Genomic DNA, 27,816 nt, shown 5'->3' on the forward strand with positions numbered 1-27,816 from the left:
GCTTCCTCCTTAAAGCAACTCTACCCACTGGCAATACAAGGCGACCTGTGGCTCTTTCATCTCCAGCTAATCATTGGACGCCAATCCCACTCTCTTAAGCCATCGCTTTTACACTTCTAGTTGACTCTCTTGTGTTCCCAACTGCATCGTGCAGAAAAGAACCCTATTTTCTATCTTTTTCAGTCTTCCCAGAGGGGTGTAACACTGCCCACAGGCTGGTTCAGCCCATCGGACTTCACAGATTGATCTCTGACCCCTTCCACCTCTTTCTCAAAGGAAAACAAACGACTGGAATTCTGAGAGTTTAAGATCAACCCTAATAAGAATGGCTAGCACAGCTCTCTCACAGGATTTACCATGCGCACTGCCATGTTATTAATTCATCTAATCTTCATGTATATTAATTCATCTAATCTTCATAAAGACTCTATGAGTTGGTCCCAAGGTTAAGAAACTGACCCAAGTTCACACAAGTAGGAGGCAGCAGAGTTGGGATTTGAACCCAGGCAGTTTGGCCCCAAAGACTTCCCTTTTGCCCACTACATTATACAACAAGAATCACAGGCTGGGGTCCACCAGAAAGTCCTCCTTGTCGTGAAAGCAAAGCTGTGACTCCCCCACTCTCTTGTATAGGATATGAAGAGGGTCAGAGGGCACTGCCCCAGAGAGGAGAGAGGTTACCACCATATCCACTGCCCAACCAGTTTCTCAAGGGGAGGCCAGAATAAAGTAAAAGCCTCCTCTGAGGTACATCAACACTGCGGAGTGAGAGACTCACGAGGAACAGGTAATCAGTAGCAAAGAAAGAGATCTCAGGGATGCCTGTGTTGTTCAGCTTCTCAGAAGATAATTAAGTGCTGAGGTGACTCACTTACATAGTCCTGGATGCTGGAACAAAGCAGTGTCCCAACAAGAACTGTGCAGAGCCCTCTTGAGATATTAAAACTATGGGAGTCTCCAGGCCTCGTGGTGCTTTGGAAAATGACCTAATATGGTGATTATTAATCTCTAAGTGATTGTCACAGTGATATTAATAGCACTTAAGGGAGCTCTCTGTTGTGTAGAGAACATTTAATCATTGTTGCTGAAAGAGTCTATTAAGCACTGAAATCTGATTATTTTTATGGCATCTGCATTATTACAGATCCCCAGTATTAGGATTTGCTTTTCAAATTAACCTCTATGACCAGGCAATCATCTAAAAGCTCTATGCAAGAGATACAAGATTAACTCTTGGTGCACTCTCTCCATATTCTAAAATTGAACCTCACCAGGTTGCAAAGAGCTCCCTGGAAGGAGGAAAAGGGTTGCAGGGCAGGTCTGTGGGCTCTGCGTGGACACTGGAGATAAAGACTTGAGGGCCAAGTCCAGAAGTCTGGACTGAACCCTAAGGTCCTAAGGATGAGAGTGATTGGAACAATTCAGATCCTAGCATTCTCGTGATAAGGGATAAAAAGTGTGATCTCTGCCTGATAGCCTAACTTCACTTTTGTGTTTTCTGTTACTGTTTCTGGGCCCCTGGCCCATGAGTTCTCACTAGCCACGAAAGCAGATTATGAATCATTATACACGGGCAGACACAGAGACCATCCTGTTTTTACAGATCAGAGACCTTTCTCAGGACTCTGTAGATACTGAGGGAGAAAGAGAGAGAGAGAGATGGTGTGTGTCTCTGTAGATACTGGAATAATGAATGTCCATCTCTTTCCAAGATCATCACTAAAAGCATAGAACCACGGGGGTTATCTTTGCTCAGTGAATTTACCAGGACATGTTTTGGTTGACACTGAAAATGTCATCCTCCTTCCAGAGAGAAACACAAATTCGTCCCAGTTCCGGTTGATTAGTATCTTCCCCTCTGCTTCTGGCTGAGAATACAGATAGGTACCAATGTCTTTAGCTTGTTTCATTGTTACATTTGCCAGACAGGTGTGAAGCCCCCTCAAAGTCAACTGCACTGTATCCCACGGGGACGAAGGGACTGAGCTATTAAGGCACAAGGTGAAGCCAATTCAAGTTCTGTCAATTCTACGCCTTAAATACAGTTCAATCTCTCTCGCTCTTCAAAGGCCAGTCCCTGTTACCAATGCCTGGACAACTGCCCCCCTGACATCTAAACATCGATGGCTTAGATGTTTCAAACCCACCCACCTTCCACACAATTTCCACGTGGAATTCATGACATCTGAGAGCCTTCATGATGTGGGCTCTGCCTGCAAGTCTCTGTATTGAATATTCTTTTAAAGGACTTTAAACTTGGAGCCATTTCTGAGGCCATTTAGGTAGTACAGTGGTTTCAGTTTCCAAAATGTTAAAAAAAAAAAAAGTGTGTTGTTTAGGTAAATGATGGTAAGTATTGTACATACCATGGAATACTATGTGGGAAATAAGTGACACGCTAGAATAGTTGTTGTGGTTGTCTAGTCACTAAGTCGTGTCCAACTCTTTGTGACCCCACAGACTGTAGCCCACCAGGCTCCCCTGTCCATGGGATTTCCCGGGCAAGAATATTGGAGTAGGTTACCATGCCTTCCTCCAGGGGATCTTCCTGACCCAGGGATTGAACTCACATCTCCTGCACTGGCAGGCAGGTTCTTTACCACTGAGTCATCAGGGAAGTTCCTCCAAGGGCTCTCTTCTCTCACTTACTTTCCTTTTGCAGCTGCCATGACTGGAAGTCAGCTGCACCCTCCCTCCCTCTCACATGCCCAGTCTCCAGCCTCACCAAGATGACACCTGTCTGTCTACAAGGCTTACTGAAGACACCCTCTTTGCCTTGAAAAGATCCTTGACTGCCCCTAACTCAAGCTGAGACTTACTTAACTATTCTCCGCTATGCCTCCCAAGGTCTGCACCCCAGTACCAACCATAGTTGGCTCTCCCTCCCTCAGGGGCTCTCAGAAAGCAGAACTCAATCCTGGCACCCTCTCACTGCTGCACAGATGGGTGCTCGATTCAGGCTTGAACTGACCTACTCACACGGTTGTGACCATAAGCCAAAGGAAGTGGGACAATTCCAAGTGTGAGGCTGAGATGGAAACCATCCTCCAATGACAGAGGAGTTTAATTCCGTGGGAAGTGGGATGCTGGGAAAATGTTTGGGGCTTAAGATGGCAGATTCCATGGTAGCCCGCCACCTCATGACTCTCCCAACTTAGAAAGTCACCTCTTACCCTCACTCATCGCTTCAGTTATTCCCCTCCTCTGCACTGGGAGAAGGAACCGCCTTAATTGTAGAGTTCTCAGGAGCACTGTTTCCCCAAGGGATGCCAGTACTATTTCCTACATCTAAACGAAAGTTTGCGCCCCCCACCCCCCCATCCCAAGAAGTGGGAAATTGGTGGATCTCTTGGCAAAAGCTCAGAAAAGGATATTTAAACAGATGGCTTATCATTCTCCTAAGTCCAGAAAGGATTTGCATGGAGTACAAGGAAGGTGAGAACATAGTTCTTTCTGTGTTATTCCTCGGAGTGATGGCACCTTCTTAAAATGCTGGGGTCCGAGGATTAAAAGACTCCTGAATAAGTAATCACGAAACAGGGAGACAGAGGCACTCTACCATGTTAGACAGTGTGGATAGCTCCATATAACACCATCCCCATGAGTGTCTCTTAAATACAGCCCCTGTGATCCGCACTGGGTCCTCGCCAAGTCTACCTTTAAAAACCAGTGTAGCAAATATGATATAGGCAAACCTGAGGGATGGCTAGCTTTGTCAATCATTTTAATTTCAAGAGTAATATGGGTCCATTGCACACAAGAGTCATAAAATGGTAGAAATGAAGGTTACTGTCACTCAGAAGAAATATGAAGACTAACAATATTCATCCTATATTAATAGTAGTACACACAATGGAGCACCAACAAATTCTGAGCCCAGGATTATGAAAGCAAGGGTGCTGGAACACACTGTAGATGACGTCCATGGCATTCGATGCTCATTTTCTTTTTATCTTGACTAACAGAAAGTGAATTTATTCCCCCATTCACACAGACGAATAGTTAGCAAGGGGAAATCAATCTGGAATTAAAACAAACAAAAATAAACGAAAACCACTAAGACCCTAAGAGGAAAGCCAATAGCCTGTCACACTTGTTGGAGGTGACATATTCCGGAAGTTGAGTCCCAGCCTCAGTTACTGGGAAAACAATGCTAAGTCCAAGTCCCCCTCGCGCTCCCCCCCCCCCCCCCCCCGCCCCGAGTGCAGGTGTATTAATTATAAATCACAAACTCGGAGGTGTCCTGTTTTTCATCATTTATCAAACACGCTAAGGCCAACTGAAGAGGAAATGGAACATTAGCAGTGAGTTTCTCAAAGTGTAATTTCCTATGAGAGAAATTTATGACCTGTACTTATTCTCCATTAAAAGACGTCCAACCTCTTTTATTAGTTTATTCATCAAGGCAGCCCTGGTTTCAGGCCAGCTCTGAGAACCTGCAGGTCATCAGGAAAAGGGTCTCTGGGGAATTTTTTTCTCCTGGTCCAGTAGTGTTTTCCAGATCATAACACAGTTAACAGAAGCAGTCATGGTGCCTTCAGCAGGAGGTTTTTAGGTATTCCCCAGAAGGCAATTCACAGAGCAAGCCCCAGGGGCTACACGGGCTATAAAGTGAACATCCAGAATGTACTTTGAAATGAAATGATTTTCTGTTTGCCGTATGAGGTTTGTGATCGCCTCTCAAAGAGCATTGCTTCCCCTGCTTTTATAGCCAGGTTCAATTTCTTATTTAGTGATGTAATAAAGGGGTGATTTAAAACCTGTGAGCAAGGACTTCCCAATCAGTGAGCAGACCTATCCCTCACCCACTGCGCTCCTCTCTCCCCGATGCTGTGGCTGGTGCCCAAGCAACCCCACGTGGTGCCCCCAAACTGTCTCTACTCCCCACATACACGGCCCTTTCTCTTCTCTTCACAGAGTTCCCTGCCCCACACAAGATCCAACGCTAGGCTCTCCCTGGATTTCTGGATTGGAGCATTGTCTCTGTGCACAAAAGAATGCTAATTTTATCGTAATGAAAGCAAATACACCTGATATTTACAGCTTAGCACTGGGGACCAGAAGGAGGAAAAAAAAAAAATAGGAGAAAGAACATCTCACCTTGTTTTCAGGATATTCAGAAACTGTAAAATTTCTGAAAACTGGATCAGCCTGAGAGCTCTTAAAAATCTCAAACCTGGAAAGAGAAATGAAATTAGAGCTGCATTATTTCCAATGTGTAGTTTTAATGGCCACACTCTGCTGCTGGATTTCGAGCTGCCAAGGTTGCGGGGACACGAAATTCCTGCAGAAGACTGAACCACCCAGTACCTTGGATGTAGTCCTTCATCCTGATCTTGACTGGCTTAATCTCAGCTGGTAACCTGACATTCCCATTAAAGGGGGCCTGTGTGGAGCCAGAGCAGAGGGCTTTCTGGTGGGGAGAGCCCAGTTCACTGAGCTCTCTCGTGTCCATCTCCGATTTAAAGCTCTGTGTCTAAGTTACACAGCTGTTTGAGAGGATTCTGTCTCTGAAAAATACTGGGAATAGCTCAGCGTAACCCTTGTGCTAAGAGCAGATTAGGAACAAATCGGATAACCTCACCTCTTTGGTGAATTTCCTTTCAATTTTTATCTTCAGTCCTGATAAAATGAAGAGCACAGCCCATGGTGTTATCTGTTTCCCACAAAGTTCTATATTTTCCTCCCAATCAAAAAAAACAAAAACAAAAAACCTCAAATCAATAAGATCTCACACCCCATAACTTCAGGATTCAAAACTTCTAAAATTCCATTTTACTGAATGTCAAGATAAATGCTTCTTCTTCAGAAATCAGCAACCTCTCTTGAATGAAGAAGAAGCAGTGTTTCTACATGCGAAGAGAGAGAGGGAAAAGGGGAAGGAAGACCCAACTGAAGATTCAAGGAAATACAAATTATTGTTGGGTTTTAATAGCCATGAGTAAAATGTATTTCTGTTGAGATCAAATTAGTGAGTCAAAAGCAATCTGAGTGGCACAGGACTTTGAAGCTTGGCAGTCTTGCAAGAGTACTGTTCACAAAATACTGATTATCGCAGCTCTGGGACACTTTCCACATCACACCTGCTCTCAAGGGGATAAGTTCTTGTGCGTATTTTCTGAGAGCATTTTATTAAGCTGCCCCATATGTCGTGCGTGGAGCTGTGCACAGAGTGGGCTGAACTGTGAATGGTTAGCTCAGAGCCAGTGGGTGAGACTTTATTTGGCGCCTTATCTGAGGCAGCAAACGGGGAAGGTGTGCAGAGCAGAGAGAAGAGGCTGTGGTGATTCTCTTATGACCCCAGGGTGAATCAAGGAAAGAAGACAGATCAGAGGTGTTCTCCTAAATGGCTCCACACTGGGCCCAGATAGACGATTCTTCATTCAAGCATAAGGTGAAAGAAAAAACTAACATAAAGCACACAGACAGAAGGACGAAAGGATGTGGCTCAAAAGGAAAATTTCTCATCTAAAAGGATTTAACTTCATGGACAGAGGATTTTTCAGAAAACATCGGCCTTCTGTTCTGAATGATATTCATCTTACTTTTATTAAACAAGAAAGTGCAGAGATGAGAAGGGATGTGGATGAAACAAAAGGCTCCAGAGCCCAAAACACAGTCCTAACTGAGCTGATGAAAGGTGGACTTCACACTGCTGAAAACTGAGGCAGAGGGCAAAACGGAGGCGCCGTCTCACGAGGCAGAAAGCACAAGAAAAGGGAGGGGAAAAGATGAAACGTAAGGGAACAGAAACGAAGTGGAGATTACAGAGACCCAACCTACGAGTGAAATGTGTTCCAAGGGGAAGCACAGACGACACGCAGATCATAAATAATGGCCAGGACATCATAGGAGTGCAAGGCAAAATGCATGACCGGCTCTGTAAGACTGACACCAAGAAATCACCTATTCGTATCCTTCAAATTGTAAGCATTAAAATAAATGAAAATATTAAAAAATCACAGTGATGAGGGTGGGGGAGAGGGTTATAATTAATGCAACTAAGATTTTATTATATATCAGTAAGTGTTAAATGACAATTGAGCAAAACTCAGAATTTTAAAACAAAGAGAGTCTGACCCAAGATTTTTATACCCTGTCAAGTAGTTGTTCAACAGTAATAAAGGCAACAAAAAATACTTTCAAATATCCAAGTTTTCAGAAAATGTATTGTTTGTATGAAATGTTTGCAAAGATGTTCTTAAGTCTTATTAAATCACAATGGGCAGAGGGGCAGGCTGAAAAGTGAGTTTTTAAAATAAACGTTCCCACTGGTTCTAAGCACCCAGCCCAACCTGGATGGCTGATCTGACTCCAGCATCACTGTCACATACCGCTGGGAGATAAAATAATAGCACATTCAGAAGCTCGACATGGGCAAGGACTGGCAGTTAGCACTGAAACCAGTCAGGATATAAGGATGTTTCAGTGATGTGTTAGCCACTGATAATTTCATCCTGGAAAATTTGTGTGTGAGTGAATTTTCATTTATGGAAACAAAAATAGAATACAAATGACCCACACTTTCGACGGCATATCTTTCTTTATCGTGAAGCAATGCCTTTTGTAGCCTATGTTATTTGTTGGTCGCTTGTCACATTTTAAAGCAACTCAGAAAAATAAGTGTGTGAAAATAAAGGTAAGGAAAAAAAGAATGCTGCAGTCACTAGGCCCTGTCCTCTCACTGGCTGTAAACTGGAGACCTGGGTTTGAGCACTTTCCTAAGGAGAGCAAGCAGGAAGACACTCTAGGATTAATAATGTACGAAAGAGGAAAACAAGCTGGTTCTCAGGAGAAGAGGAGAGCCCAGGATGGAGACGCAGGACAAAGGTCTCCCTGTCAAAGGGGCTCGGGGTGATGCAGGAGAAACATTCTTACATACTAAACAACTGTGGGCTTTGGTTACTTGACCGCCTTGTGCTGGTCACTATCACAGCATGAGGCTTCACTAGTGCAAATGAGAAACAATATTCTACCCAGGTTAAGAAACAAATCAGTGTTAGGACTTCCTGGTGGTCCAGTGGTTAAGAGTCTGCCTTGCAATGCATGGGATGCAGGTTCAATCCCTGGTCTGGGAACTAAGATCCCACATGCTGCAGAGCAACTAAGGCCATGTGCCACAACTAACCCCTGAGGCAGCCAAGATGAATAAATAAATAAATATTTTTTAAAAATCAGTCTACATGCTCTCCTCAGATTACGCTAGACACTCTGGAGAAATGCATGGTCTGGAGTGTTGATCTTCCAGGCCACACATCACAACAGCTCCCTAACTGCTTTCCCCGCTGGACACTTTGTGGTCAGTCCTCAGCAGGGCAGCCAGAGAGCCTGTCACCAGCTAAAATGGGTCATGCCGCCCCTCTGCTCAAAATCCTCCAACGTGCCCATTCCACAGAGAGTAGAAGTCAAAGTCCCTCAAGGACCTAAAGCAAGGCCAGTCCTCATTCTTTCCAGACCTGCTGACCCCCTCCTCCCTTTTATGCTGTTAATATCAATACTTAACCTCTCAGCTGAATGTCTTCCTCGGTGAACCTGCCTCAGGGCCTTTGCACATACTCTTCCCTCTGCCTGGAAAGTTGTTGCCCAAATGGTGCACTCACTCACCTCCTTCAAGTGTTTGATCAGCGTTAACTTTCTCAGTGAGACCTTCCCTGGCTATGCTGTCTAAAAGCACAATTCCCCCTACAACCCTACCCACCCCCAAAAAACTCTTCATTCCACTTGCCTGTTTGACTTTTCTCCCCAGCATGAAGCACAATTACTTACATAATTCACCTTCTGTCTCCTTATCTATAGCGCCACCTCTAGGAGGAGAGGGACTGATGTTTATTTTGTTCACGGCTGTATCCCACGTACCTAAAATAGTGCCTGGCATAAGGTGGCTACTCAGCAAACGCTTGAATTGAACTGAATGAATCAGACTTCTGAGAAAGAATTAGACAGCAGAGAGCTAAAGATTAGCTGCTCCACTTGTGGAACCCTGAGATTACACACTGTCTACTAGAGGGAAAAGCCATGACCTCTGAAGGTTCACTTGACAGAGGCCAGGGCTGGCATTTAGGAAGTAAGAAGGAGCCCAACCAGGAAAGAGCCTTGACCCACGGTCATGCTGCTGAACCCAGAGAGGTCCTGAAAGAGAATGGACAGCAACCTCACATTCCATAACGAGGCCAAGAAAAGGAAACAGTGGAAAGGGCAATGCCTAAGCAACAAATATTCATCTCCTTTGCTTTATGACATTATATTCTCATAATTTAGTCTACATAAGGTAAAATTTCTCTGAAATAAAATTATATTTTTAGGAGACAGAAAACAGCCATAACAGAGTTGTGAAGAAAATGAAATGTTAATTATGCCCTCCAAAAGTCTACATTGTTCCACGAGCCAGTTCCTTTAAACTATCCAAATACAGTAAACTTCTCTACATACTCCCTAGTATATGCTTAAGTAGTAAAAATGGGCTTTTCTTTTTCTGTACTCTGTATTGGTTAGGAAAGGGGCATTACCTAGACATAGGTACCCCACATATTAAAAGGAAAAAATGACAAGCTCATCACACTAATGACTAAAAACAAGAATCCTATGTGAACTCTGAGACTGTATGAAATGAATAACAAGCATGGGCAGTAGAGGCTGCTGTGGGGCGCAGCCCAGATCCTTTTTCCAGGGATCTTTATTCACCACTGGCTCCTGAAGAGTGACCTTGCCCACAGTCACACCCATCACCAGGGTGGCCCCCACGGCTGGTGGATGTGGGGACAAAGGTCTGCCACCTCGCCTGGGTCTGGAGCGATGCTGAAGGGCTCTCCAGCTGCAGGACTGCAGGGGGGTGACGAGGCCTCTGATGCAGCCGCACGGAAGCCTAGCCCCCCACCCCATCCTAGCTCCCTTCTCTCCCAGTGATAGCACTGAAACCTGCCCTGGAGGCATGGTCCAGAAGCCCAAGGACTCTGCAGAAGCATGCCGAGCACACTGGAAATCCTAAACGAACAGTAATTTCATCACATGAAGCTGTGGAATTGTGAAGCAGCATATTATTGCTCACAATTTCAAAGAAGAGTAAAGAAGACAAAATAGAAAGCCGATAAAGATTCACACACACACACAGAGTACATAGCATTCCTGTTACTTTCAATTATTTGGCGAAATGATGATGTTGGCAATGAGGTAAATCTATTATGATTGATCCTATGTTAGTTTTAATTACTTCTGCATGCCTAACCCTTTAGCTGTATCTTATTTAATTCATACAACATGAGAAAACAGCTAAGAATAAACAGACAAGAGAGTGTGTCCAGTACACAGTGTGTAAGTAACACAGCCAGGTTTCATTCCACATTTGTGTAATGCCATATAGCCCAAGCTTGTAACCACTGCCCTGAAACAGGCGTGGTCGGCCAACCGGTTCCACTTGTAAATATCAGCACTCAAGTCCGCACTTACAGCACTTGTGATCCTCCTGCCAAACTCTCCCAACAATTCACATTTCCATCAGAGGGGAAATGCTCTTTGCCTACAATCCCACCAGAGTCAGTGTGTTGATAAAGAAAAGACAAAAGGAAGGAAATGAAGAGAAGGGAGGAAAAGAATGAAAGTAGGAGTCTCAATTTGACAGGCGCCAACCCCAAACAGAGGGGCTTCCCAGGTGGCACAGTGGTAAAGAATCCACCTGCCAACGCAGGTGCCAGGGCAGGAGACATGAGAAGATGTGGGTCCAATCCCTGGATTGGGAAGATCCCCTGGAGGAGGACATGGCAACCCATTCCAGTATTCTTGCCAGGGAAATCCCATGAATGGAGGAGTCTGGGTGGGCTACAGCCCATGGGGTCACACAGAGTCAGACGTGACTGAGTGACTCGAGCACGCACACATGTAATCCCAAACAGAGCTTATCGCTGTTTCATTTTGTTTTTCTAAGTTAACAAATGAAATTAACTGTGTTCTCATAGAACCACTAATTGTTTTACTTTCTTTTTCAAAGTGGTTTATAGTAGTCTCTGCCAGATTATCTGTGTACTCATCTTATTACTATATTTGAACTATCATAATGAGAATATATGTTGTATATTTTCTCCCACAGTTCACCATTCTTTTAACTTTGCTCAAAGTTTTTTTTTCCCCTAAGTCTAAAATTTATTTAAGGTGTCTTTTCCCCCGGAATTCCAAAGTTTGCTATATGGTCAAATGTATCAGACTTCCAATATTGTTTCTTTGATATTCAAAAATTTCCATTTCCATCATAAAAATAGATTTTTTTAAAATGCACGCACATTTTCCCTCTGTACTTTCAGGGTGCTGGTTCTGAACCTTGGCTGCATATCTAAATCCCCTGGGAAGCTTTAAGAATTATTAATACCCGGGTCTCATTTCCTTCTCCTCAATTTTGACTTGATGGGTCTGAGGTACAGTCAGGCAGAGGGAATTTTAAAGCTCTGAGATGATCCAAATGAGCCATTATGGTTGAGAAGCATTTCAAACTTTTTCTATAAATGGACGGATAGTAAATATTTTAGGTTCTATCACAACTACCCACTCTGCTGTAAATGACATGTAAATGAATGCATGTGACTATATTCCAGTAAAATTATATGCAAATAAATAAGCCATGGAGCCTAGCTTGCTATGCCAGCTTTAGAGACCAGCTATTTAAATTCCATGTGCACATGTATTATCTAGGGTTTGTTAACATTCACACTCTATTCCTTGAGTCTGAAGTGGCGCCTGATGCTCTGCAATTCTAACCAGCTCCACGATGTCACCGATGCTTTTGGTCCAATACCACACCAGTTATGAGACTGCACATCGTGCTTCCCAGACTTTGCTGCCATTAGACTCACTTGGAAATTGTGGAACAACACTGGTGTCTGCCTCCCACCCTCAGATATTCTGATTTAATCGGCCTCGGTGACAACTTGGGTGTAGACAATTCATATAACTCCCCCCTCTTGAAAGTCCCCTGGACTGCAAGGAGATCCAACCAGTCCATTCTAAAGGAGATCAGTCCTGGGTTTTCTTTGGAAGGACTGCTGCTAAAGCTGAAACTCCAATACTCTGGTCACCTCATGCGAAGAGTTGACTCGTTGGGAAAGACTCTGATGCTGGGAGGGATTGGGGACAGGAGGAGAAGGGGACGACAGAGGATGAGATGGCTGGATGGCATCACCGACTCAATGTACATGACTTTGGGTGAACTCCGGCAGTTGGTGAAGGACAGGGAGGCCTGGTGTGCTGCGATTCATGGGGTCGCAAAGAGTCGGACACGACTGAGCGACTGAACTGAACTGAACTGAGATGATTCTAATGTGCAGTCAAGTGTGCAAACCACCCATTTAGGGTATCTTTTCTTTTGACCTTTAACTTGCAAATCCATCTTGACATATTTATTTATTTTAGTTAATAATGTGCCAAAGGGACTAAATTTTATTTTTTCCCCAAATAGTTGGCAAGTTTCCTTTTCCCTTAGTAACCATTTGAATATTCTAAAACCAGTAATATATCCATGAAGCACTCTGCCTCTTCACTTTTAAAGAACATACTAACTATAAACTAGAAGAAATCAGCAGCACAGTAAGAGACTACTTATAAAATAATACATTCAGCTCAAGATCTTAGGAAAAAAGTAGTCTTTACAACCCTAGAATAAAAGATGATTTCTACTTCAGTGTTTATACTTGAATAGTCAAAGAACTAAAAAAGACTAAAAGTGATAAAATTTTCAAATCATTTTGTGGGGGTAAAAAATAACAATAATAAAACAAAATAAAAACCAATAAAGCAACAGATAGAAAAGGAAATCATGTACAATTATAGACTAATAAAACTTGAAATCTGCAGCGAGAGGGACGACTTTTCAAAAACGTAAATTTTGTAAGTTCATACACACAAAAAAGAAAATTACAGGATAATAATTGAAACATAAATTGAAATTTTTTACAGATTGCTTCCCCTCAGAGACTTTGTTCCCATATAATTTATTAAATTTTTAAAAACATGTACATTTTATTGAAATTCTAAACTATTCCATAATACACAAAAAGATGCAAAACTTTGAAACTTGTTATAAGATAATCATAAACCTGGTACCCAAAACTGCCTCTCAAAGCACAAAAGTAAAATAATCTCCCTAAGATTAGTGATACTAAAGTTCCACATAAAATACCAATTATATATAATTCATCCCTGAATTAAAATAATAACCTAGAGCACTGTGGTTAAACTTAACAAATTGGACCGAATAATTTATCTCTGCCTCCTCTCAAAATCTCATTAAAATAATACTAATAATAGCATAATACTGAATGGGGAAAAATAGCAATATTCCATGCGGGCAAAATGAAAGGGAGAAAAACTATAGCATGTATGAGAAAATCACAAACGGCTAGTAGATGAAAAGTGTATATTCTGTTGGAAATTTCCTTGACAGAGCTCAGAAACCTAACTTAACATTTGTATAACATATATAGGTAGAAACATATATGTCTATACTAATTAAAAAAAATATATCAGAAGTGTCTTTAGTCAATAAATTTGATAAGGAATTTCACAAAGACAGATTGTTGGGGTCATTCAGTTCAGTTCAGTCGCGCAGTTGTGTCTGATAGGGAAGGAGAAAGAAACTGTTCAAAGATAAGATGAGGTGACTGACATTGGGAAGAGGGAGGCTGAGACATTCACTGATAGACCGGGGTACCAAATAGGGGCAGCCAGGACAAAGCAGTAAGTGTGAGCTTTTTAGTCATCAAAGCACTATTGCATGAAAGCGGGTGACTCTAAGAAGAAAGAAATTGTCTCCACAGCTACAAGACCAGTTACTGGAACAAAACACACTTCCACATCCCCCATCACTCTTCAGACTAGGCACATTAAGCAAAGACCACACTTGAATAGAAGCTAACAGAAAAATCCCAAATCCAAAAAAAGAGCACAAAACTAAGAATCACCAAATATTTGACGAAAGTCAAGCTTTCTTTGAAGAAAGGTACACAGTCTAGCAAATTTCTACTTAATGCTACATTAACAGTTCAACAATTTTAGAAAAAGCTTGATTGAAAAATAGAGAGTTGTGAGAAAATATGTTAACTCAGCACGAGAAATTTCAATTTTAAACATTAAAACGTTAAAATGCCAACTATTAGGAGAAAGGACACAGTTGCATACAATCTAGACTGTCAAGCAGAGGTCTCTTCATACAAAGGGGAGAAGGAATGAAAAGTACAAAAGGGAGGTTCAGAGACAAGGAAGACAGGTGTAGAATTTTCAGCATTTATGTAATTCAGCTTCCAGAAGGGGAAAATAAAGGGCCACAGGAAGCAGGAAAAATTCCCTGGCAGTCCAATGGTTATGACCCAGTATTCCCACAGCTGGGGAACTGGGTTCAATCCCTGGTCAGGGAATTAAGATCCTACAAGACATGACGTGCAACCAAAAAGAAAAAGGAAAGCAGGAAAACTTTCAAACATTAAAATAAAGTTTCCCAGATCAAAAGGATGCCCTACATCTTCAGACTGGAAAGGTCTGTTAAGTGTCCAGCAAGTTAAATTTCAAAGGACCCAAACAGAGGCATATTACAGAGACATTTCAAAACCAGTTCAAAGATATATACTCCCAAAGCAATGAGAATCAAATTATTGTCAGAATTCTCCTGGCTGCACTGGATGTAAGAAAACAAAGGAAAGATACTGTCACAATTTTCAGGAGAAATTATTCTGAACTAAAAAAGATCGGTAAAGAATCTGCCTGCAGTGCAGGAGACCTGGGTTTGATCCCTTGGAGAAGGATATGGCTACCCACTCCAATATTCTTGCTTGGGAAATCCCATGCACAGAGGAGTCTGGTGGGCTACAGTCCATGGTGCCGCAAGAGTCTGACAGAACTTAGCATCTAAACCACCAACAGGTGAGGAGGGCTAGTACAGGAAGGAGCTCCCGAAGAAGCAGTAGAATCTGGAAGAGAAACCGCTGAGTGACCCTGAATGTTCCTCTGGAAGCTTTCTTTTTTGGACTTCCCTCATGGCTCAGACTGTAAAGAATCTTCCTGCAATGCAAGGGAGTCAGGTTCTATCCCTGGGTTGGGAAGATCCCCTGGAGAAGGGAATGGCAACCCACTCCAGCATCCTTGTCTGGAGAATTCCATGGACAAAAGAGCCTGGCAGGTTACAGTCCATGAGGTCGCAAAGAGTCAGACACGACTGGGGTGACTTAGCAAGCACAAAAAAAGATATACTTAACCAGCTGAAAGAAAAATAAATCCCAAAGAAAAGTGAGATACAGGAAGCAATATGGGAAAAGAGTAAAAGTAATTAGTTTATGTGTTGATTGAACATTACAAAAACTAATAAATAATAATAATGATCTAAAAGTAAAATCTCAAGATGACACCACGTGGAAGATGGAGGAATGCAGGAGAGAAGGTAAGAAAGTTGTACTAAGGTTCTTGTCTTGCTTCAGGAGAAAGTACTAGTAATTATACACATTAATAGAAAATTTTAAGTATGTGTATCAAAAACTTCAGAATTCTAAATCTCAGTGGGGAAAAAAGAGCAAAAGAATTTTATCATGCCAATTAAAGAAAAACAATTGTGAAAAAAGAAAAGAGTATATTAATTAGTATTAATAAAATACTATTGCATCAGCAAACACAACCTAGTTATATTACTAACCACAACAAAATTGAGTAAGTTAAAATTTATCTGCTAATTAACAGACACTCAGATAATATAAAAAAGCAATAATACATTCCACGTGAAATTCACTGAAAACAAGGAAAGTTGGAAATGAAAGGCTGAAAAATATGTACCAGACAAATGCTGACTGAATAAAAAAAAGAAAGAGATTGGCAGGGGCAAACAAACCAATAATGCTATCATATAATTTGGCAGCTACTGTGAAAATGTAGAAAAGAAACAGTAATACTTCATACTGACGTGAAGGAACAATTCGCCAGGAATATGTAACAGTGAAATACACTTTACACAACTAAGACTATATCTTTGAGGTTCGTATACAACAAAATCTGGTAAGAATGTATCAAACAAAAAACTGACAATGTCACATCACAGTGGGGAGACCCTAATGTTCACTTTTCAGAAACTAGCCAAAACAGAAACACAAAAAATGTTCAAATAACATTTAATTCCTTTGGATATATTTGTACATCTCTGTCTGGGTGGATGGATAGACACATGCATATATTATACCCAGTAAATTAGGAATACAGTGTAGAATAGCAACCTTTGAACAGTCATGAAACTATGTATTAGGTCACAAAGAAATTTTACCAAATTCCAAAGTACTGAAATCATATAGGCCACATTTACCACAAAGCCCTAGGATAAGAAAAATCACAAGAGGAGAGGCAGAAGAGATTATATAGAGAAGAATTTAATACATGATAAAGAAGTCATCACAACTCATGGAGAGAAAAGCATTATATAACAATAATGAAACAGCTGGTTAACAATGACATTAAACAGTCACCTCATCCCACAATTGAAATCACATTGAGATTAAAATTAAATATAAATAAAGCCATAGGAAAACTAAAGAAAATAAAATTACATACTTATTAGCCCTCTACAGAAAGCAACAATTTCTAGACTCAGATGTGACAGGAGTCAAAAAAATTTTAAATGTCACCATAAAAATATCAAAATTCTACATGTCAATAAAAGAAATGAAGAAGATCTACTAGAAAAACAAATCAAATATGACATAATAAGGATAAATTCTTCGTAATGTCAAAAGGATGCACCACATCAGTAGTCCATAAATAGGCAAAAAGTCATAAACAGACTTATCATGAAACAGGAAATATAATTAATAAGCAACATTAGAAATTATTACACTTGATTGAAATAAAAGACATGCCAATTAAAAATGTAGTAACTTTTGTTTATTCTACTTAACTAGCAATATGGATGGAGGAGCCTGGTAGGCTGTAGTCCATGCTAAGAGTCAGACACGACTGAGCGACTTCCCTTTCACTTTTCACTTTCACGCGTTGGAGAAGGAAATGGCAACCCACTCCAGTGTTCTTGCCTGGAGAATCCCAGGGACGGGGGAGCCTAGTGGGCTGCCGTCTATGGGGTTGCACAGAGTCGGACATGACTGAAGCAACTTAGCAGCAGCAGCAGAGATCCCTCTACAAGGAGATAGTCTTATATATGATGGGGGAATTGTAAGTTGATATAGCATTTTTATATAAGATCAAACAGCACTTTCAGGGGCTTCCCTGGTGGCACAGTTGATAAAGAATCAGCCTACTATGCAGGAGATTGCCTGCAATGCCAGAAACCCGGGTTCGATCCCTGGGTTGGGAAGATCCCCTGGAAAAGAAAATGGCAACCCACTCTAGTATTCTTGCCTGGGAAATCCTATGGACAGAGGCGCCTGGCGGGCTACAGTCCATGGGGTTGCAGAGTCAGACACAACTTGGGGACTAAACCAGAAATAGCATTTTCAGAAAATAATTCCACATTATAAATCAAAGTAATTTCATTTCTAGGAAAGAAGCCTAAGAAAATATTTTAAAAAATATGGAAAGATGCTACAGAAACAAAGATATTCATTGCAAAATTATTCATTAAATAAGAAAAACAGAAAGCAGCTTGCTATCTAAAAATAAGTCTTCTTAAATATAGCCCCTCTCTTTTTAATGGAATATTATGGTCAAAAAATAATGTAGCAACACAGAATATGCTTATGATACAACATTAAAGGAGATACAGAAAGTATAATGGTGGTCACCAAGGGCTAAGGAGTGTGGGGAAAGAGTAGCTGTTTAATGTGTCAAATTTGCAAGATGAGAATATTCTGGAATCGGTGAAAATATTCACAACAGTGCAAATACGCTTAACACTACTGAACTGAGCATTAAGATGGTTAACATGGAAAAGTTTATGTTATGCATTGTTATCATAATAAAAACATAGCAAATTGGAAACATTTAAAAAATGTAAAGTGTATGCACTCTCTGATAAAACTATGAAAACTATAGGCATATGAAAAATAAAAACTAGAAAGTGCATAAAATAATGACAAGAGTTATGACACCAAGGTAGGATCGAGTTTTTAAAATTATCTATAATTATATAAAATTCCTATTTTATGCATAATTTTTTGTTGCTGTTGTTATAAAGTTAATGGCAAGTCAAGACTGAGGACAGGTCTTCTGATTATGAGCTCTATGTCTTTCTCAAAAATTCAGGAACCCAAGGCCAGTGGCTCCAGGCAGGGAGGACAGCTGGCTACTGCTGGTTCTTCAGTGTCACACTTGGCACCTGGGACCTGATCCTGAGATCCAGTGCCTTGTAATTTTAGTGTTGCTTGGCCAGAAAAGTTAAGGGATTTAGGACTTCTTTCTCAGATGGATGTAGAATTTTATACTGACAGAGACTGAGGGACACGCAGGTAAATGATGAATCATTCACCAAGCAGGGTCCCCATCATCCCAGGGCAGAAAGGACTCAAGCAATTTCTGTAAGCAAGGTCCCACTGCAGTACAAGACTGAGAAAACACAGAAGCAAGCATACCCCAGCCTGGGGTGGAAAGTCGGCCAGGATTTTCCAATTTGCTGTTTTCTATTCCCTTTAACTACTTAATCTTTAAATCCAAAAAGCTGAAAGGTTCAAATAAACCTCTGTCATTTCCAATCCCTCCGCCCCAACATAAATCCCAAAGAGCAATTATTTTTGTGGTGTCTGACAAGGTCAAAGTCATCTGGCCTTGCAGCTTGAGAGCTTACACTAAGGATAAGAATCATCGGGGTAAGGAGGGACAGACCCAAGCCCAGGGAGACCTCTCCAGGGTGGTCCCTGCACCCTGCTCGCATCCTTGGGTACCACCTTCCATCCCTCAGCTCCATCACTGCCCGAACCCAGTTCTCTCCCCACCAACACAGAGAGAATCAGAGCCTCTTTCTCCTAGCTGGAGGAAGAGGACTGTCTTTCCTGTTCTCAAATGCCCCTGGGATTTTGTTTCTCCAGTCCGAATCTGTGTTTTATAAACAGTGCTTGCTTGTCTGACCTTTTCAAAACTTTTCCCTCGATAATTGCTCAGGCTGTTCTGTACCCTACCTTATCCCAGTCCTGCTTCCTTTCTGACAGATACTAAACATCAGTTAATACTCAAACTAGCATTCTCGCCTATTCATTCATTTCTTCATTCCTTCATGCATACACATGCAGTGAGTACCTCTCTGCACCAGTCACTCGCTGTCTTAGACCCTGAAAGCACAGAGATGAAGCTGCACTTTGAGAATCTTCTATTTGAATACAGGAACCAGAAAGGAAACATTTAAAATAAATGAATAAACAAATAAGTCTTGTTGATCCACCTCTTAAATATATATGTTTAAAAACTCATTTTTTTTGTTCTTCGCTTTCCAATGCCAGAATCGTGGTCCAAGCCACTGTTACCTCTAATTTGGCCAGCAGCTTCCAAGCTGGTCTTCACTTTTATTCCTTCAGCCCACCAACCCCCACCACCCATTTCCTAGAAGCAGCCAACATGTTCTTTGCAGACATCAATCAGATCACAACACTCCCAGCTAAAAGCCCTCAGGTGGCTTCCATCTCTCTGGAAATGAAGTTCAAATTCCTCACCCTGCTCTGAAAGCTCTCCATGACCTAGTCTGTACACATGTCATCTCTACTCTCCCCATCCCCACACCCTCCACAGTACAACTCTGCTCCAGAATATCTCCCAGTTTATACTCAGCTCAGGGCTTTCCCTTCCATTCCTTTCTGGAATGTGTTTCCCTTAGATCGTTGCAAGGCTGGCTCAGCTGACACTGCCTCAGAGAGGCCTCTTCTAGCCACCCAACCTGGACTCCACCTCCCATTACGCTGTTCTTTTCTACAGTATTTATCACAATCTACAGTGATCATACTTGCTTGTTTATTTGCCTGTCTTCCTCTAGAGAATGTCAGCTCCACTGTAAGAGCACCCCATCCCTCTGTTCACCACCATGTCCAGCATCTTCCCAAACAGCGATGCCAGGCACACAGTCAGCACTCACTGCTGAAAATGAATGAATCTGTGAGAACCCCTTTCAAGGGTAAAGTAACGAGACTAAATACTAAGTTAAAGCTGTGGGTTTACTTCCTTGACTCTTTCTCAGGAAATGCTCTATTTTCTCTTAGCTTAATAATCCCATCATATGCACTCATCTCTCTAGCAGCTTTAATATTGGCCCCTGGCAATGCTGGGTGTTATAAAGCACAAAGTAGTTCTTTCTTGACCTGAAGAAAGAGGAAACAGAACAATTTGGTCCGCAGATCTAGGGTCACAGACATGGGGGCGTGAATATTTAGATTCCAAATGAAGTTCATGCAGATGTTACAGCTCACAGAGGTCTTTTATGCCAGTTCTAATGAAAACGATCGACGGGGACTCACCTATCCCTTGCTTGCTAATTGGAATTTTGCTCTACATAGTTATATAATGCAGAGACAGTCGAGCTGGGCCCATTCACATCAGAATCTTAAGCTGGGTTTCAAAGGGACTATACTTCATTTTAAAGAAGCTGCTTGTAACACTAACCTTTCTGGAAATAAAAGATATCTCTTCCTACGACTGGAATTTTTAGATCCAGAAATGCAAAGTTAAGCCATTTATTTCAAACCCCCATACATTATAGATGTTCGAATAAAACCAAATCCCTACTGGAAAGCAGTTGAGACAAGAAAATCTGCCAGAGAATATTTCTCATGATCTCTGCTGGGTGAGAATACTGAAATACCAACCAAGACAGGCAAGAAAGCATTACCATGGCCCGATTTGAAAGCAGAAGAAAGCAAACCAAAACAGCATTGTTACCCCTGAAAAAAAAAATACTGTCGACAACTTCAAATGCTTTTCTTAAAAAATGCTGACTCACTATAAATTATTATCACTTAATAAATAAAAAAGGAAGCTGTTTCTGTCATTTGCCAAGCTTTCTCCAACATTTCTAAAATATACTTTTTAATAGCTCAAAAACATTTAGTCGCTCTAGAGACCAGTTATATTCATCTAAGAAGGACGGACCAGGTTTCTGCTTGGCCCAGCACGTCTGTACTCAGGGGGTATGCTAAGCACAGAGGAACTGGAAAAGCCTGTCACCTGTCCACTTGTCCACAGAGAGGCCTCTTCTTTCCTGGGCAGCCTCTCAGAACACAGGATGCTTTTGAGGGGATTCTTACCCCAAGAGGTACAAACTCTGCAGCAAGACACCACTGACTGCCTGAAGCTCTGTGGTTCCTCCTTCTCAGCAGCGCTGGGCCCAGACCTCACCCGGAAGCCGTTTTGGAACAAATCTCCCAGGGACTTTTTGCGGCGCCTGGCAGGTCTGTAGACATCTGTGTTGGAGCTGCTGGGTGGGTAATGGTAGACCAGAATCTTGCTGGAGATCATGGTGGAGGCAGAGAGCTGGGCTGGGCTCCAGGCTCCCTTTAATCACTTGCCCAAGCTGATGCTCTAGACCTGTGTTTCTCTGACCTGTGCTGCAGACAGGTCCTCAAGTCCAGCCCAGTACGGCTCACCAGTATCTATGTCCTCCCTTACCCACCCGCCAAACTGCAAGAATCTCAGAGCATCAATGACATGAAGCACGTCAGAAAGGCAGTCAGGAGGGGAGGGAGGCACATGCTGATCCACGATGTCCTACAAGCTGATCCATCAGCTTCATTCTGTAAATTACCACATAAGCTCCTTTGGACATGGTTTAGGGTAATGGAAGGAGGAAAGGCTGTAATTCCTCAAATCAGGGGGTAGAGAATAGAGTGCAGGAGCTTGGGGTCCCTGGGCCTTTTTTTTTTTTTTTAAATTTTAATGATCCTGTCTAATGATGGAGAGCTCAAAGGAAGGGCTTCTTTATAGGATGTGATGCCCAACTAGAGAGAAAAACCAACGGCCCCCTCCTCCCATCCCACTTCCCACTACCAACATAACCCCAATATTCAAATCCTCTGCTAATCCTTTGCATAGGACTGAGGCAGAGAAGAAACACTGGTCTGAGTAGAGGCAGACAGGAGGAGACACTCTTGTTATGCCCACCCCCACCCCCCTTGCTCCACTCTCTGTCTTATACTTCTTAGCATCTTTCCTCGTGACCGGGGGTGGGCCCCTCTATCCCCCAGGGCACTAAATGTAAACAAAGATGTAGGAGGGACAGAAGGAAAATATGAAAACTAAGAACAAAGAAATATCTAGATTCCGTAACTTGTTAGTCAAGGCTCCCCATAACCTGATCTCTACCTGTTTTTCCACACTGCCTTCTAGCAAAACTAATATTATTAGATGGAATTTTCAAAGAGAACAACTTATTTCTCTTCAGTGTAGACTAGTGCGTTTACCCAATCAGGATGTCTCAAGGATCTGTTATGTGCCAAGCATTGTGATAGGAACTAAGTATTAGCTTCCAACAGGAATAGTACAAGTCCAGCCTTGATGGTGCTTATCATCTACAAAGAGAAAGAAGCAATACAAAGGTTCTATCACAATTTTAAGAAATTAGTAAGGAAAGGAAAGGCATTAAGTAGCTATCTATGTGAGTGTGTGTGTGTGGTATAGGCACATGTGTAGCTGGATGTGTGTGTGTGTGGAATACATTATGATGTGCATATCAGAAGGGGGTCCGCATTAATTCTGAATCCTAATGGTTGACTAGCAAGCAGATGGATAGGTGAGAAGAAATAAAGGTTGTAGTGAGGGGAATTTTTCCAGCTTGTGTCAAAAGCATAACAAATATACTAAAGAGTGAAGAAAATGATCTGTTCCTTTTTAACACCCAGAGTCCTCTAAAAATGAGAGACGTAACTACAGATCCCATAAACATTAAGAAGATAATGAAGGGCTATAATGAACCCTGGAGCTTCCCAGTGGCTTAGGGGTAAAGAATTCGCCTGCCAAGCAGGAAACACAGTTTCTGGGTTGGGAAGATCTGCTGGAGAAGGAAATGGGAGCCTACTCCAGTATTCTTGCCTGGGAAATCCCATGGACAGAGGAGCCTGGCAGGGCCAAAGTCTGTGGGGTCACACAATAGTCGGACATGACTTATGATTAAACAACAATTATGAACAATATTATAGCTATAAGTTTAAAAACTAAATGAAATAGAAAACTTTAAAACAATGACACGAGAAGAAACAGAAAATCCAGACAACCATATATCTCTTAAAGAAATCAAAACTTCAATTAGAAACCTCTCCACAAAGAGAAAATGGAACCCTCCTACACAGTTGGTAGAAATGTAAATTGGTACAACCACTATGGAAAAAATATGATGGTTCCTTAAAAAACTAAAAATAGAGTTGCCATACCATCTAGCAATCCCACTCCTAGGCACATACCCAGACAAAGGATAATTAACTCAAAAAAATACATGCGCCCCTATGTTCACAGCAGTGCTATTCACAGCAGCTAAAAGATGGAAACAGCATAAACATCCATTGACAGATGAATGGATAAGGAAGATATGGTACATATATACGACTGAACATTACTCAGCCATAAAAAGAATGAAACAATGCTATTCACAGCATCATTTGCAGCATAAACCTAGAGATTATCATACTGAATGAAGCCAGAAAGAGAAAGACAAATACCATGTGATATCACTTATATGTGGAGTCTAAAATACAACACAAATGACTTTATCTACAAATAGACTCACAGACACAGAGAACAGACATGTGGTTCCCAAGGGGAAGAAGGGTTGGGAAGGGATGGACTGGGAATTTGGGATTAGCAATGCAAACAATTACATATAAAATGGATAAATAACAAGGTCCTATTTATATTACTGGGACCTACAGTCAGTATCCTGTGATGAAAAAAATGGAAAAGAATATGAAAAGAACATATACATATGTATAATTGAGTCAATTTGCAATATAGTATAAATTAACACATTGTAAATCAACTATATTTCATCAAAATAAAACTTTAAGAAAGAGAACTTTAAAAAAAAATTCTTCTCTCTGATAAACTTTATTTTGAGGGGAAGAAAAATCTCTACAAAGAAAATTTCAAGTCTAGATGGTTTTCACTGGAGACTTCTACCAGCATTTAAGAAGGAAATAATATCGATATTAGATAAATTCTTTTACAGAGTAAAGGAAGGGGAAACAATTCCCAAATTGCTTTATGATGTCAGCATAGCCATGACTTCAAAACCCTACAAGGGCATTACTTAAAAAAAAGAAAAATTAACAGACCGATATACCTCATCAACATAGGTACAACAATCCTTAAATATATACTAGTAAAATTAATCTATAAGTATGTAAAAAAGATCATTAATCAAGACCAATTGGAGTTTATTCCAGGAATACAAGACTAGCTTAACAAATGAAAACCAGCAATGTAATTTACCACATTAACACGTTAAAAAATTCATATGACCATTTTGATAGATGTCAGGGAAAAGTCTGACAAAATGCAACACTATTTTCTAATAAAAACTATAAGCCTACATGTAATTAAGTGTGTTAAGACAGCGTTTTATGGCCTAAACAAAGACAAACTGATTAATGAAAGAGAAGAGGCCAGAAATAGACTCACATGTACACAGAAAGTTGATTTACAACAAAAGTGCCAATGCAATCCATTAGACAAGGGGCATTTCTCAATAAATGGTAGTGGAAATTTTGTATATTTATAAAGGGAAAGAAATGAATCTCAACTCTTTTCTAATAATATACACAAAATTAGTTTGAGAGGGATCACAGAATTAATGTAAAAGCTAAATATAAATCTTGTAAAAAGCAGCAATGGAGAGGATCTAGAGAACAGTGGGGTAGGTAAAGATGTTCTAGGAAACAGAAAGTGCTGTTTTAAAAGGGATAAACAGCATTAAAATGTGAAACTTCTCATCAAGACACTTAAGATCATTAAAAGATAAGTCACTGATTGGGATAAAATATTTGCAATACACTTATCTGACAAAGAACTTTAGGAAATGCACACTGAAACCTCAATAAAATATCACTACAAATCCATTAGGATGGCTAAAATTTAAAAGTTGACAATACTAATTGTTAACAGAGAAACAAAGGAACTACTACTCTCAGACATTAATGGTGGAACTGTAAAATGATACAGTGTCTTTTGAAGTTAAACATACATCTACCCTACAAGCCACATATAAATCTCAAAAACCTGACTGTGAGTGAAAGGGGTTATACACAAAAAAGAATGTCCTATCTGGTTCCACCTAAATGAAGTTCAAAGGTAGGCAAGAATAAGCTAGAATGGCAGACATCAGGATAATGATCACCTATGTTTGAGGAAAGAGGGCAGATATTAAGAAGGGAGCATGAAGAAATTTTCCAGAGTCATGGAAATGTTCTGTATCTTGAGATAAATGACAGCCTATTTCACACTGCTGCATACATCTGTCAAGACTCACTGAACTGCACCATTAAGGTCCATGTGGTTTATGGTATGCCTAACATACCTTACTGGAGAAGGTAATGGCACCCCACTCCAGTACTCTTGCCTGGAAAATCCCATGGACAGAGGAGCCTGGTAGGCTGCAGTCCATGGAGTCACTAAGAGTCGGACACGACTGAGCGACTTCACTTTCACTTTTTACTTTCATGTATTGGAGAAGGAAATGGCAACCCACTCCAGTGTTCTTGCCTGGAGAATCCCAGGGATGGGGAGCCTGGTGGGCTGCCATCTATGGGGTCGCACTGAGTCGGACACGACTGAAGCGACTTAGTAGCAGCAGCAGCAGGAACATACCTTACTAAAAATATTGAGAAAGCCTGCCTCCTAGAAGTCACCAGAGGAATTCAAACAGAGGTGTCTAGTACAACTTGGGGACCACTGACCTTGACGTCTCACACACAGGTCCTCTGCTTTAACCCTCTAAACTCCCTCCCAACTCTGAGGGGACAGGATGGAAGGGAAACTCCAATGACTACAGAAGACAACTGTTTTAATGGACAGCAGAGGATTTGCACCCAAGCTGTACCGTGATAGCCAAGGAGTAGAAACAAGTTACGTGACCCATTCCCCTGCCCCAACCCCAGAGCCTCGCTTTCCTCATCTCGCAAACAGAAGGGTTAAAACTACTTCACAGGCGACTGTCCAGATTAAATAATGTCCCTGAACATAGACTGACAGGAGGTGCTAAATGACAATTCCCAAACCAATCTACCCCAGTCTTAGGGCCTGGCCAGACTGATCTATCTCCCACCCACAGACACCCTATCATTAGCAGGCAACATGGCCTCCCGCCATCAATAATCAAACCCCTTCCTCTCTCCCCAGAACAGGTCTGCCACCTTCTTCAGAAGACCCCATTCATGTGGCCTCTAGAGCCAGACTGCTGGAATTTGGGTCCTGGCATCTCCATGTATGATCCACAGGCTCTTGGAAAATTTCCCAAACTCCGCCTCAAGTCCCTGACCCTTAAAATAGGGGAAAACTTCTCAAAATAAAACTGTCTGCCATAAAAACAGGGTTTTTTAATGATAAATTTTTTTAATATTAAAAGAATTCTATGCAAACATATGCCTGTGTGCCTATTCAGTCGTTCAGTTGTTTCCAGCTATAGCCCCACAGGCTTCTCTGTCCATGGGATTTCCCAGGTAAGAATACTGGAGTCAGTTGCCATTTCCTCCTCCAGGGAATCTTCCCAACACAGGGATCAAATCCACACTTCCTGTGTCTCCTGCATTGGCAGGCAGATTCTTTAACACTGAGCCACCTGGGAAGCCGTGCAAATATATGCACACACTCAAATGAATTTGGTTGCATTTTTCTGGGCATCTAAGTATTATGAAAAATGACCCTGAAAAATGGTCCAGTGTGTCCCATGGCTGCTACCCTATGGGATTCAGTGAGGGTTTTGTTTCTGAAGGCCCACTGTTGCCAACATGGAACATCATCCTTGATCAACAGAATGGGGTTGGGGGTAGTGAGGGAATCAGTAAAGAAAATCATAGGAATATTAATCCATTCTTTCAAAAATACTGACCAAGCATTTAACTGACACAATTGAACCCTTTGGTGAAATCAACAAATACCTAATTCCCTAGATTCTATACAAACTGATGTGATAGCACATTTATTCAACTACAGATTTTAATTAAGCACCTGTTGGGAAGCGAGGCAGAATTCTGGACCCAGAATGATGGGATACAAATTTCAGCTCTGCTATTGCTTGGGAGTGAACATTCGCAAATTCCTTCAACTCACAGTATCTCAGTTTCCTCAACTATAAAATGGGAATAGTAACAGTAACCTACCTACAGGGTGCTTGTTAGGCATAAAGCAATGTATCTATAACAGTTAAAATCATCCTTGGTACATACTGTTAATGAGTGTGTGCTATTACTATTACTATGAGTCACATACTGAGCTAAACACACTGCCGATGCCAGTATGATTAGTTATAAATCCATCCCCAAGGAATCAACCCTTTTGTGGAGCAGTTTATGCTCTACAATTGTATTTAGCTGGAGAGGAAAGATGACTACCTATATACCGTATTTTAGCAGAAGACCCCCCAAATAAATACTTTTCCCCTCACTCACTTGCTGATGACTGAAATTTTGCCATTAGAGCAGCAATATTACATGGTAAGAATGACCTAAGTATCAGATAGATGTGGGTTTGAACCCTGGCTTCCTTCCTTATGCACTGAGAACCTCGGTGCATAAACCCAGGTTTACGGGTTTAAACCTGCAAGCTTATCACTTCAGGTTTCATAAAATATAAAAAAATAACTTTGCCTCTAAGGGGTTGTGAAAATAAATTGATTTAACATATGTTTTTCAATGCCTAACAGAGACTATGTCACATAAGCAGTGCCCATTCCTGGTC

General features: G+C 41.3%; 1 protein-coding gene across 9 annotated transcripts in view; it reads right to left on the bottom strand.

Moving 5' to 3' along the window:
• Nucleotides 1-27,816, bottom strand: part of KCNMA1 (potassium calcium-activated channel subfamily M alpha 1) — a 767,665-nt gene that overhangs the window by 256,738 nt on the left and 483,111 nt on the right. For all 9 annotated transcript variants that reach the window (XM_042240721.1, XM_042240720.1, XM_042240724.2 and 6 more), the window contains 1 exon segment: nt 5,101-5,176. In XM_042240721.1, coding sequence (XP_042096655.1) covers nt 5,101-5,176 — 76 coding nt within the window.

The sequence above is a fragment of the Ovis aries genome, chromosome 25 (assembly GCF_016772045.2).
Source record: "Ovis aries strain OAR_USU_Benz2616 breed Rambouillet chromosome 25, ARS-UI_Ramb_v3.0, whole genome shotgun sequence".
NCBI classification, from domain to species: Eukaryota; Metazoa; Chordata; class Mammalia; order Artiodactyla; family Bovidae; genus Ovis; species Ovis aries.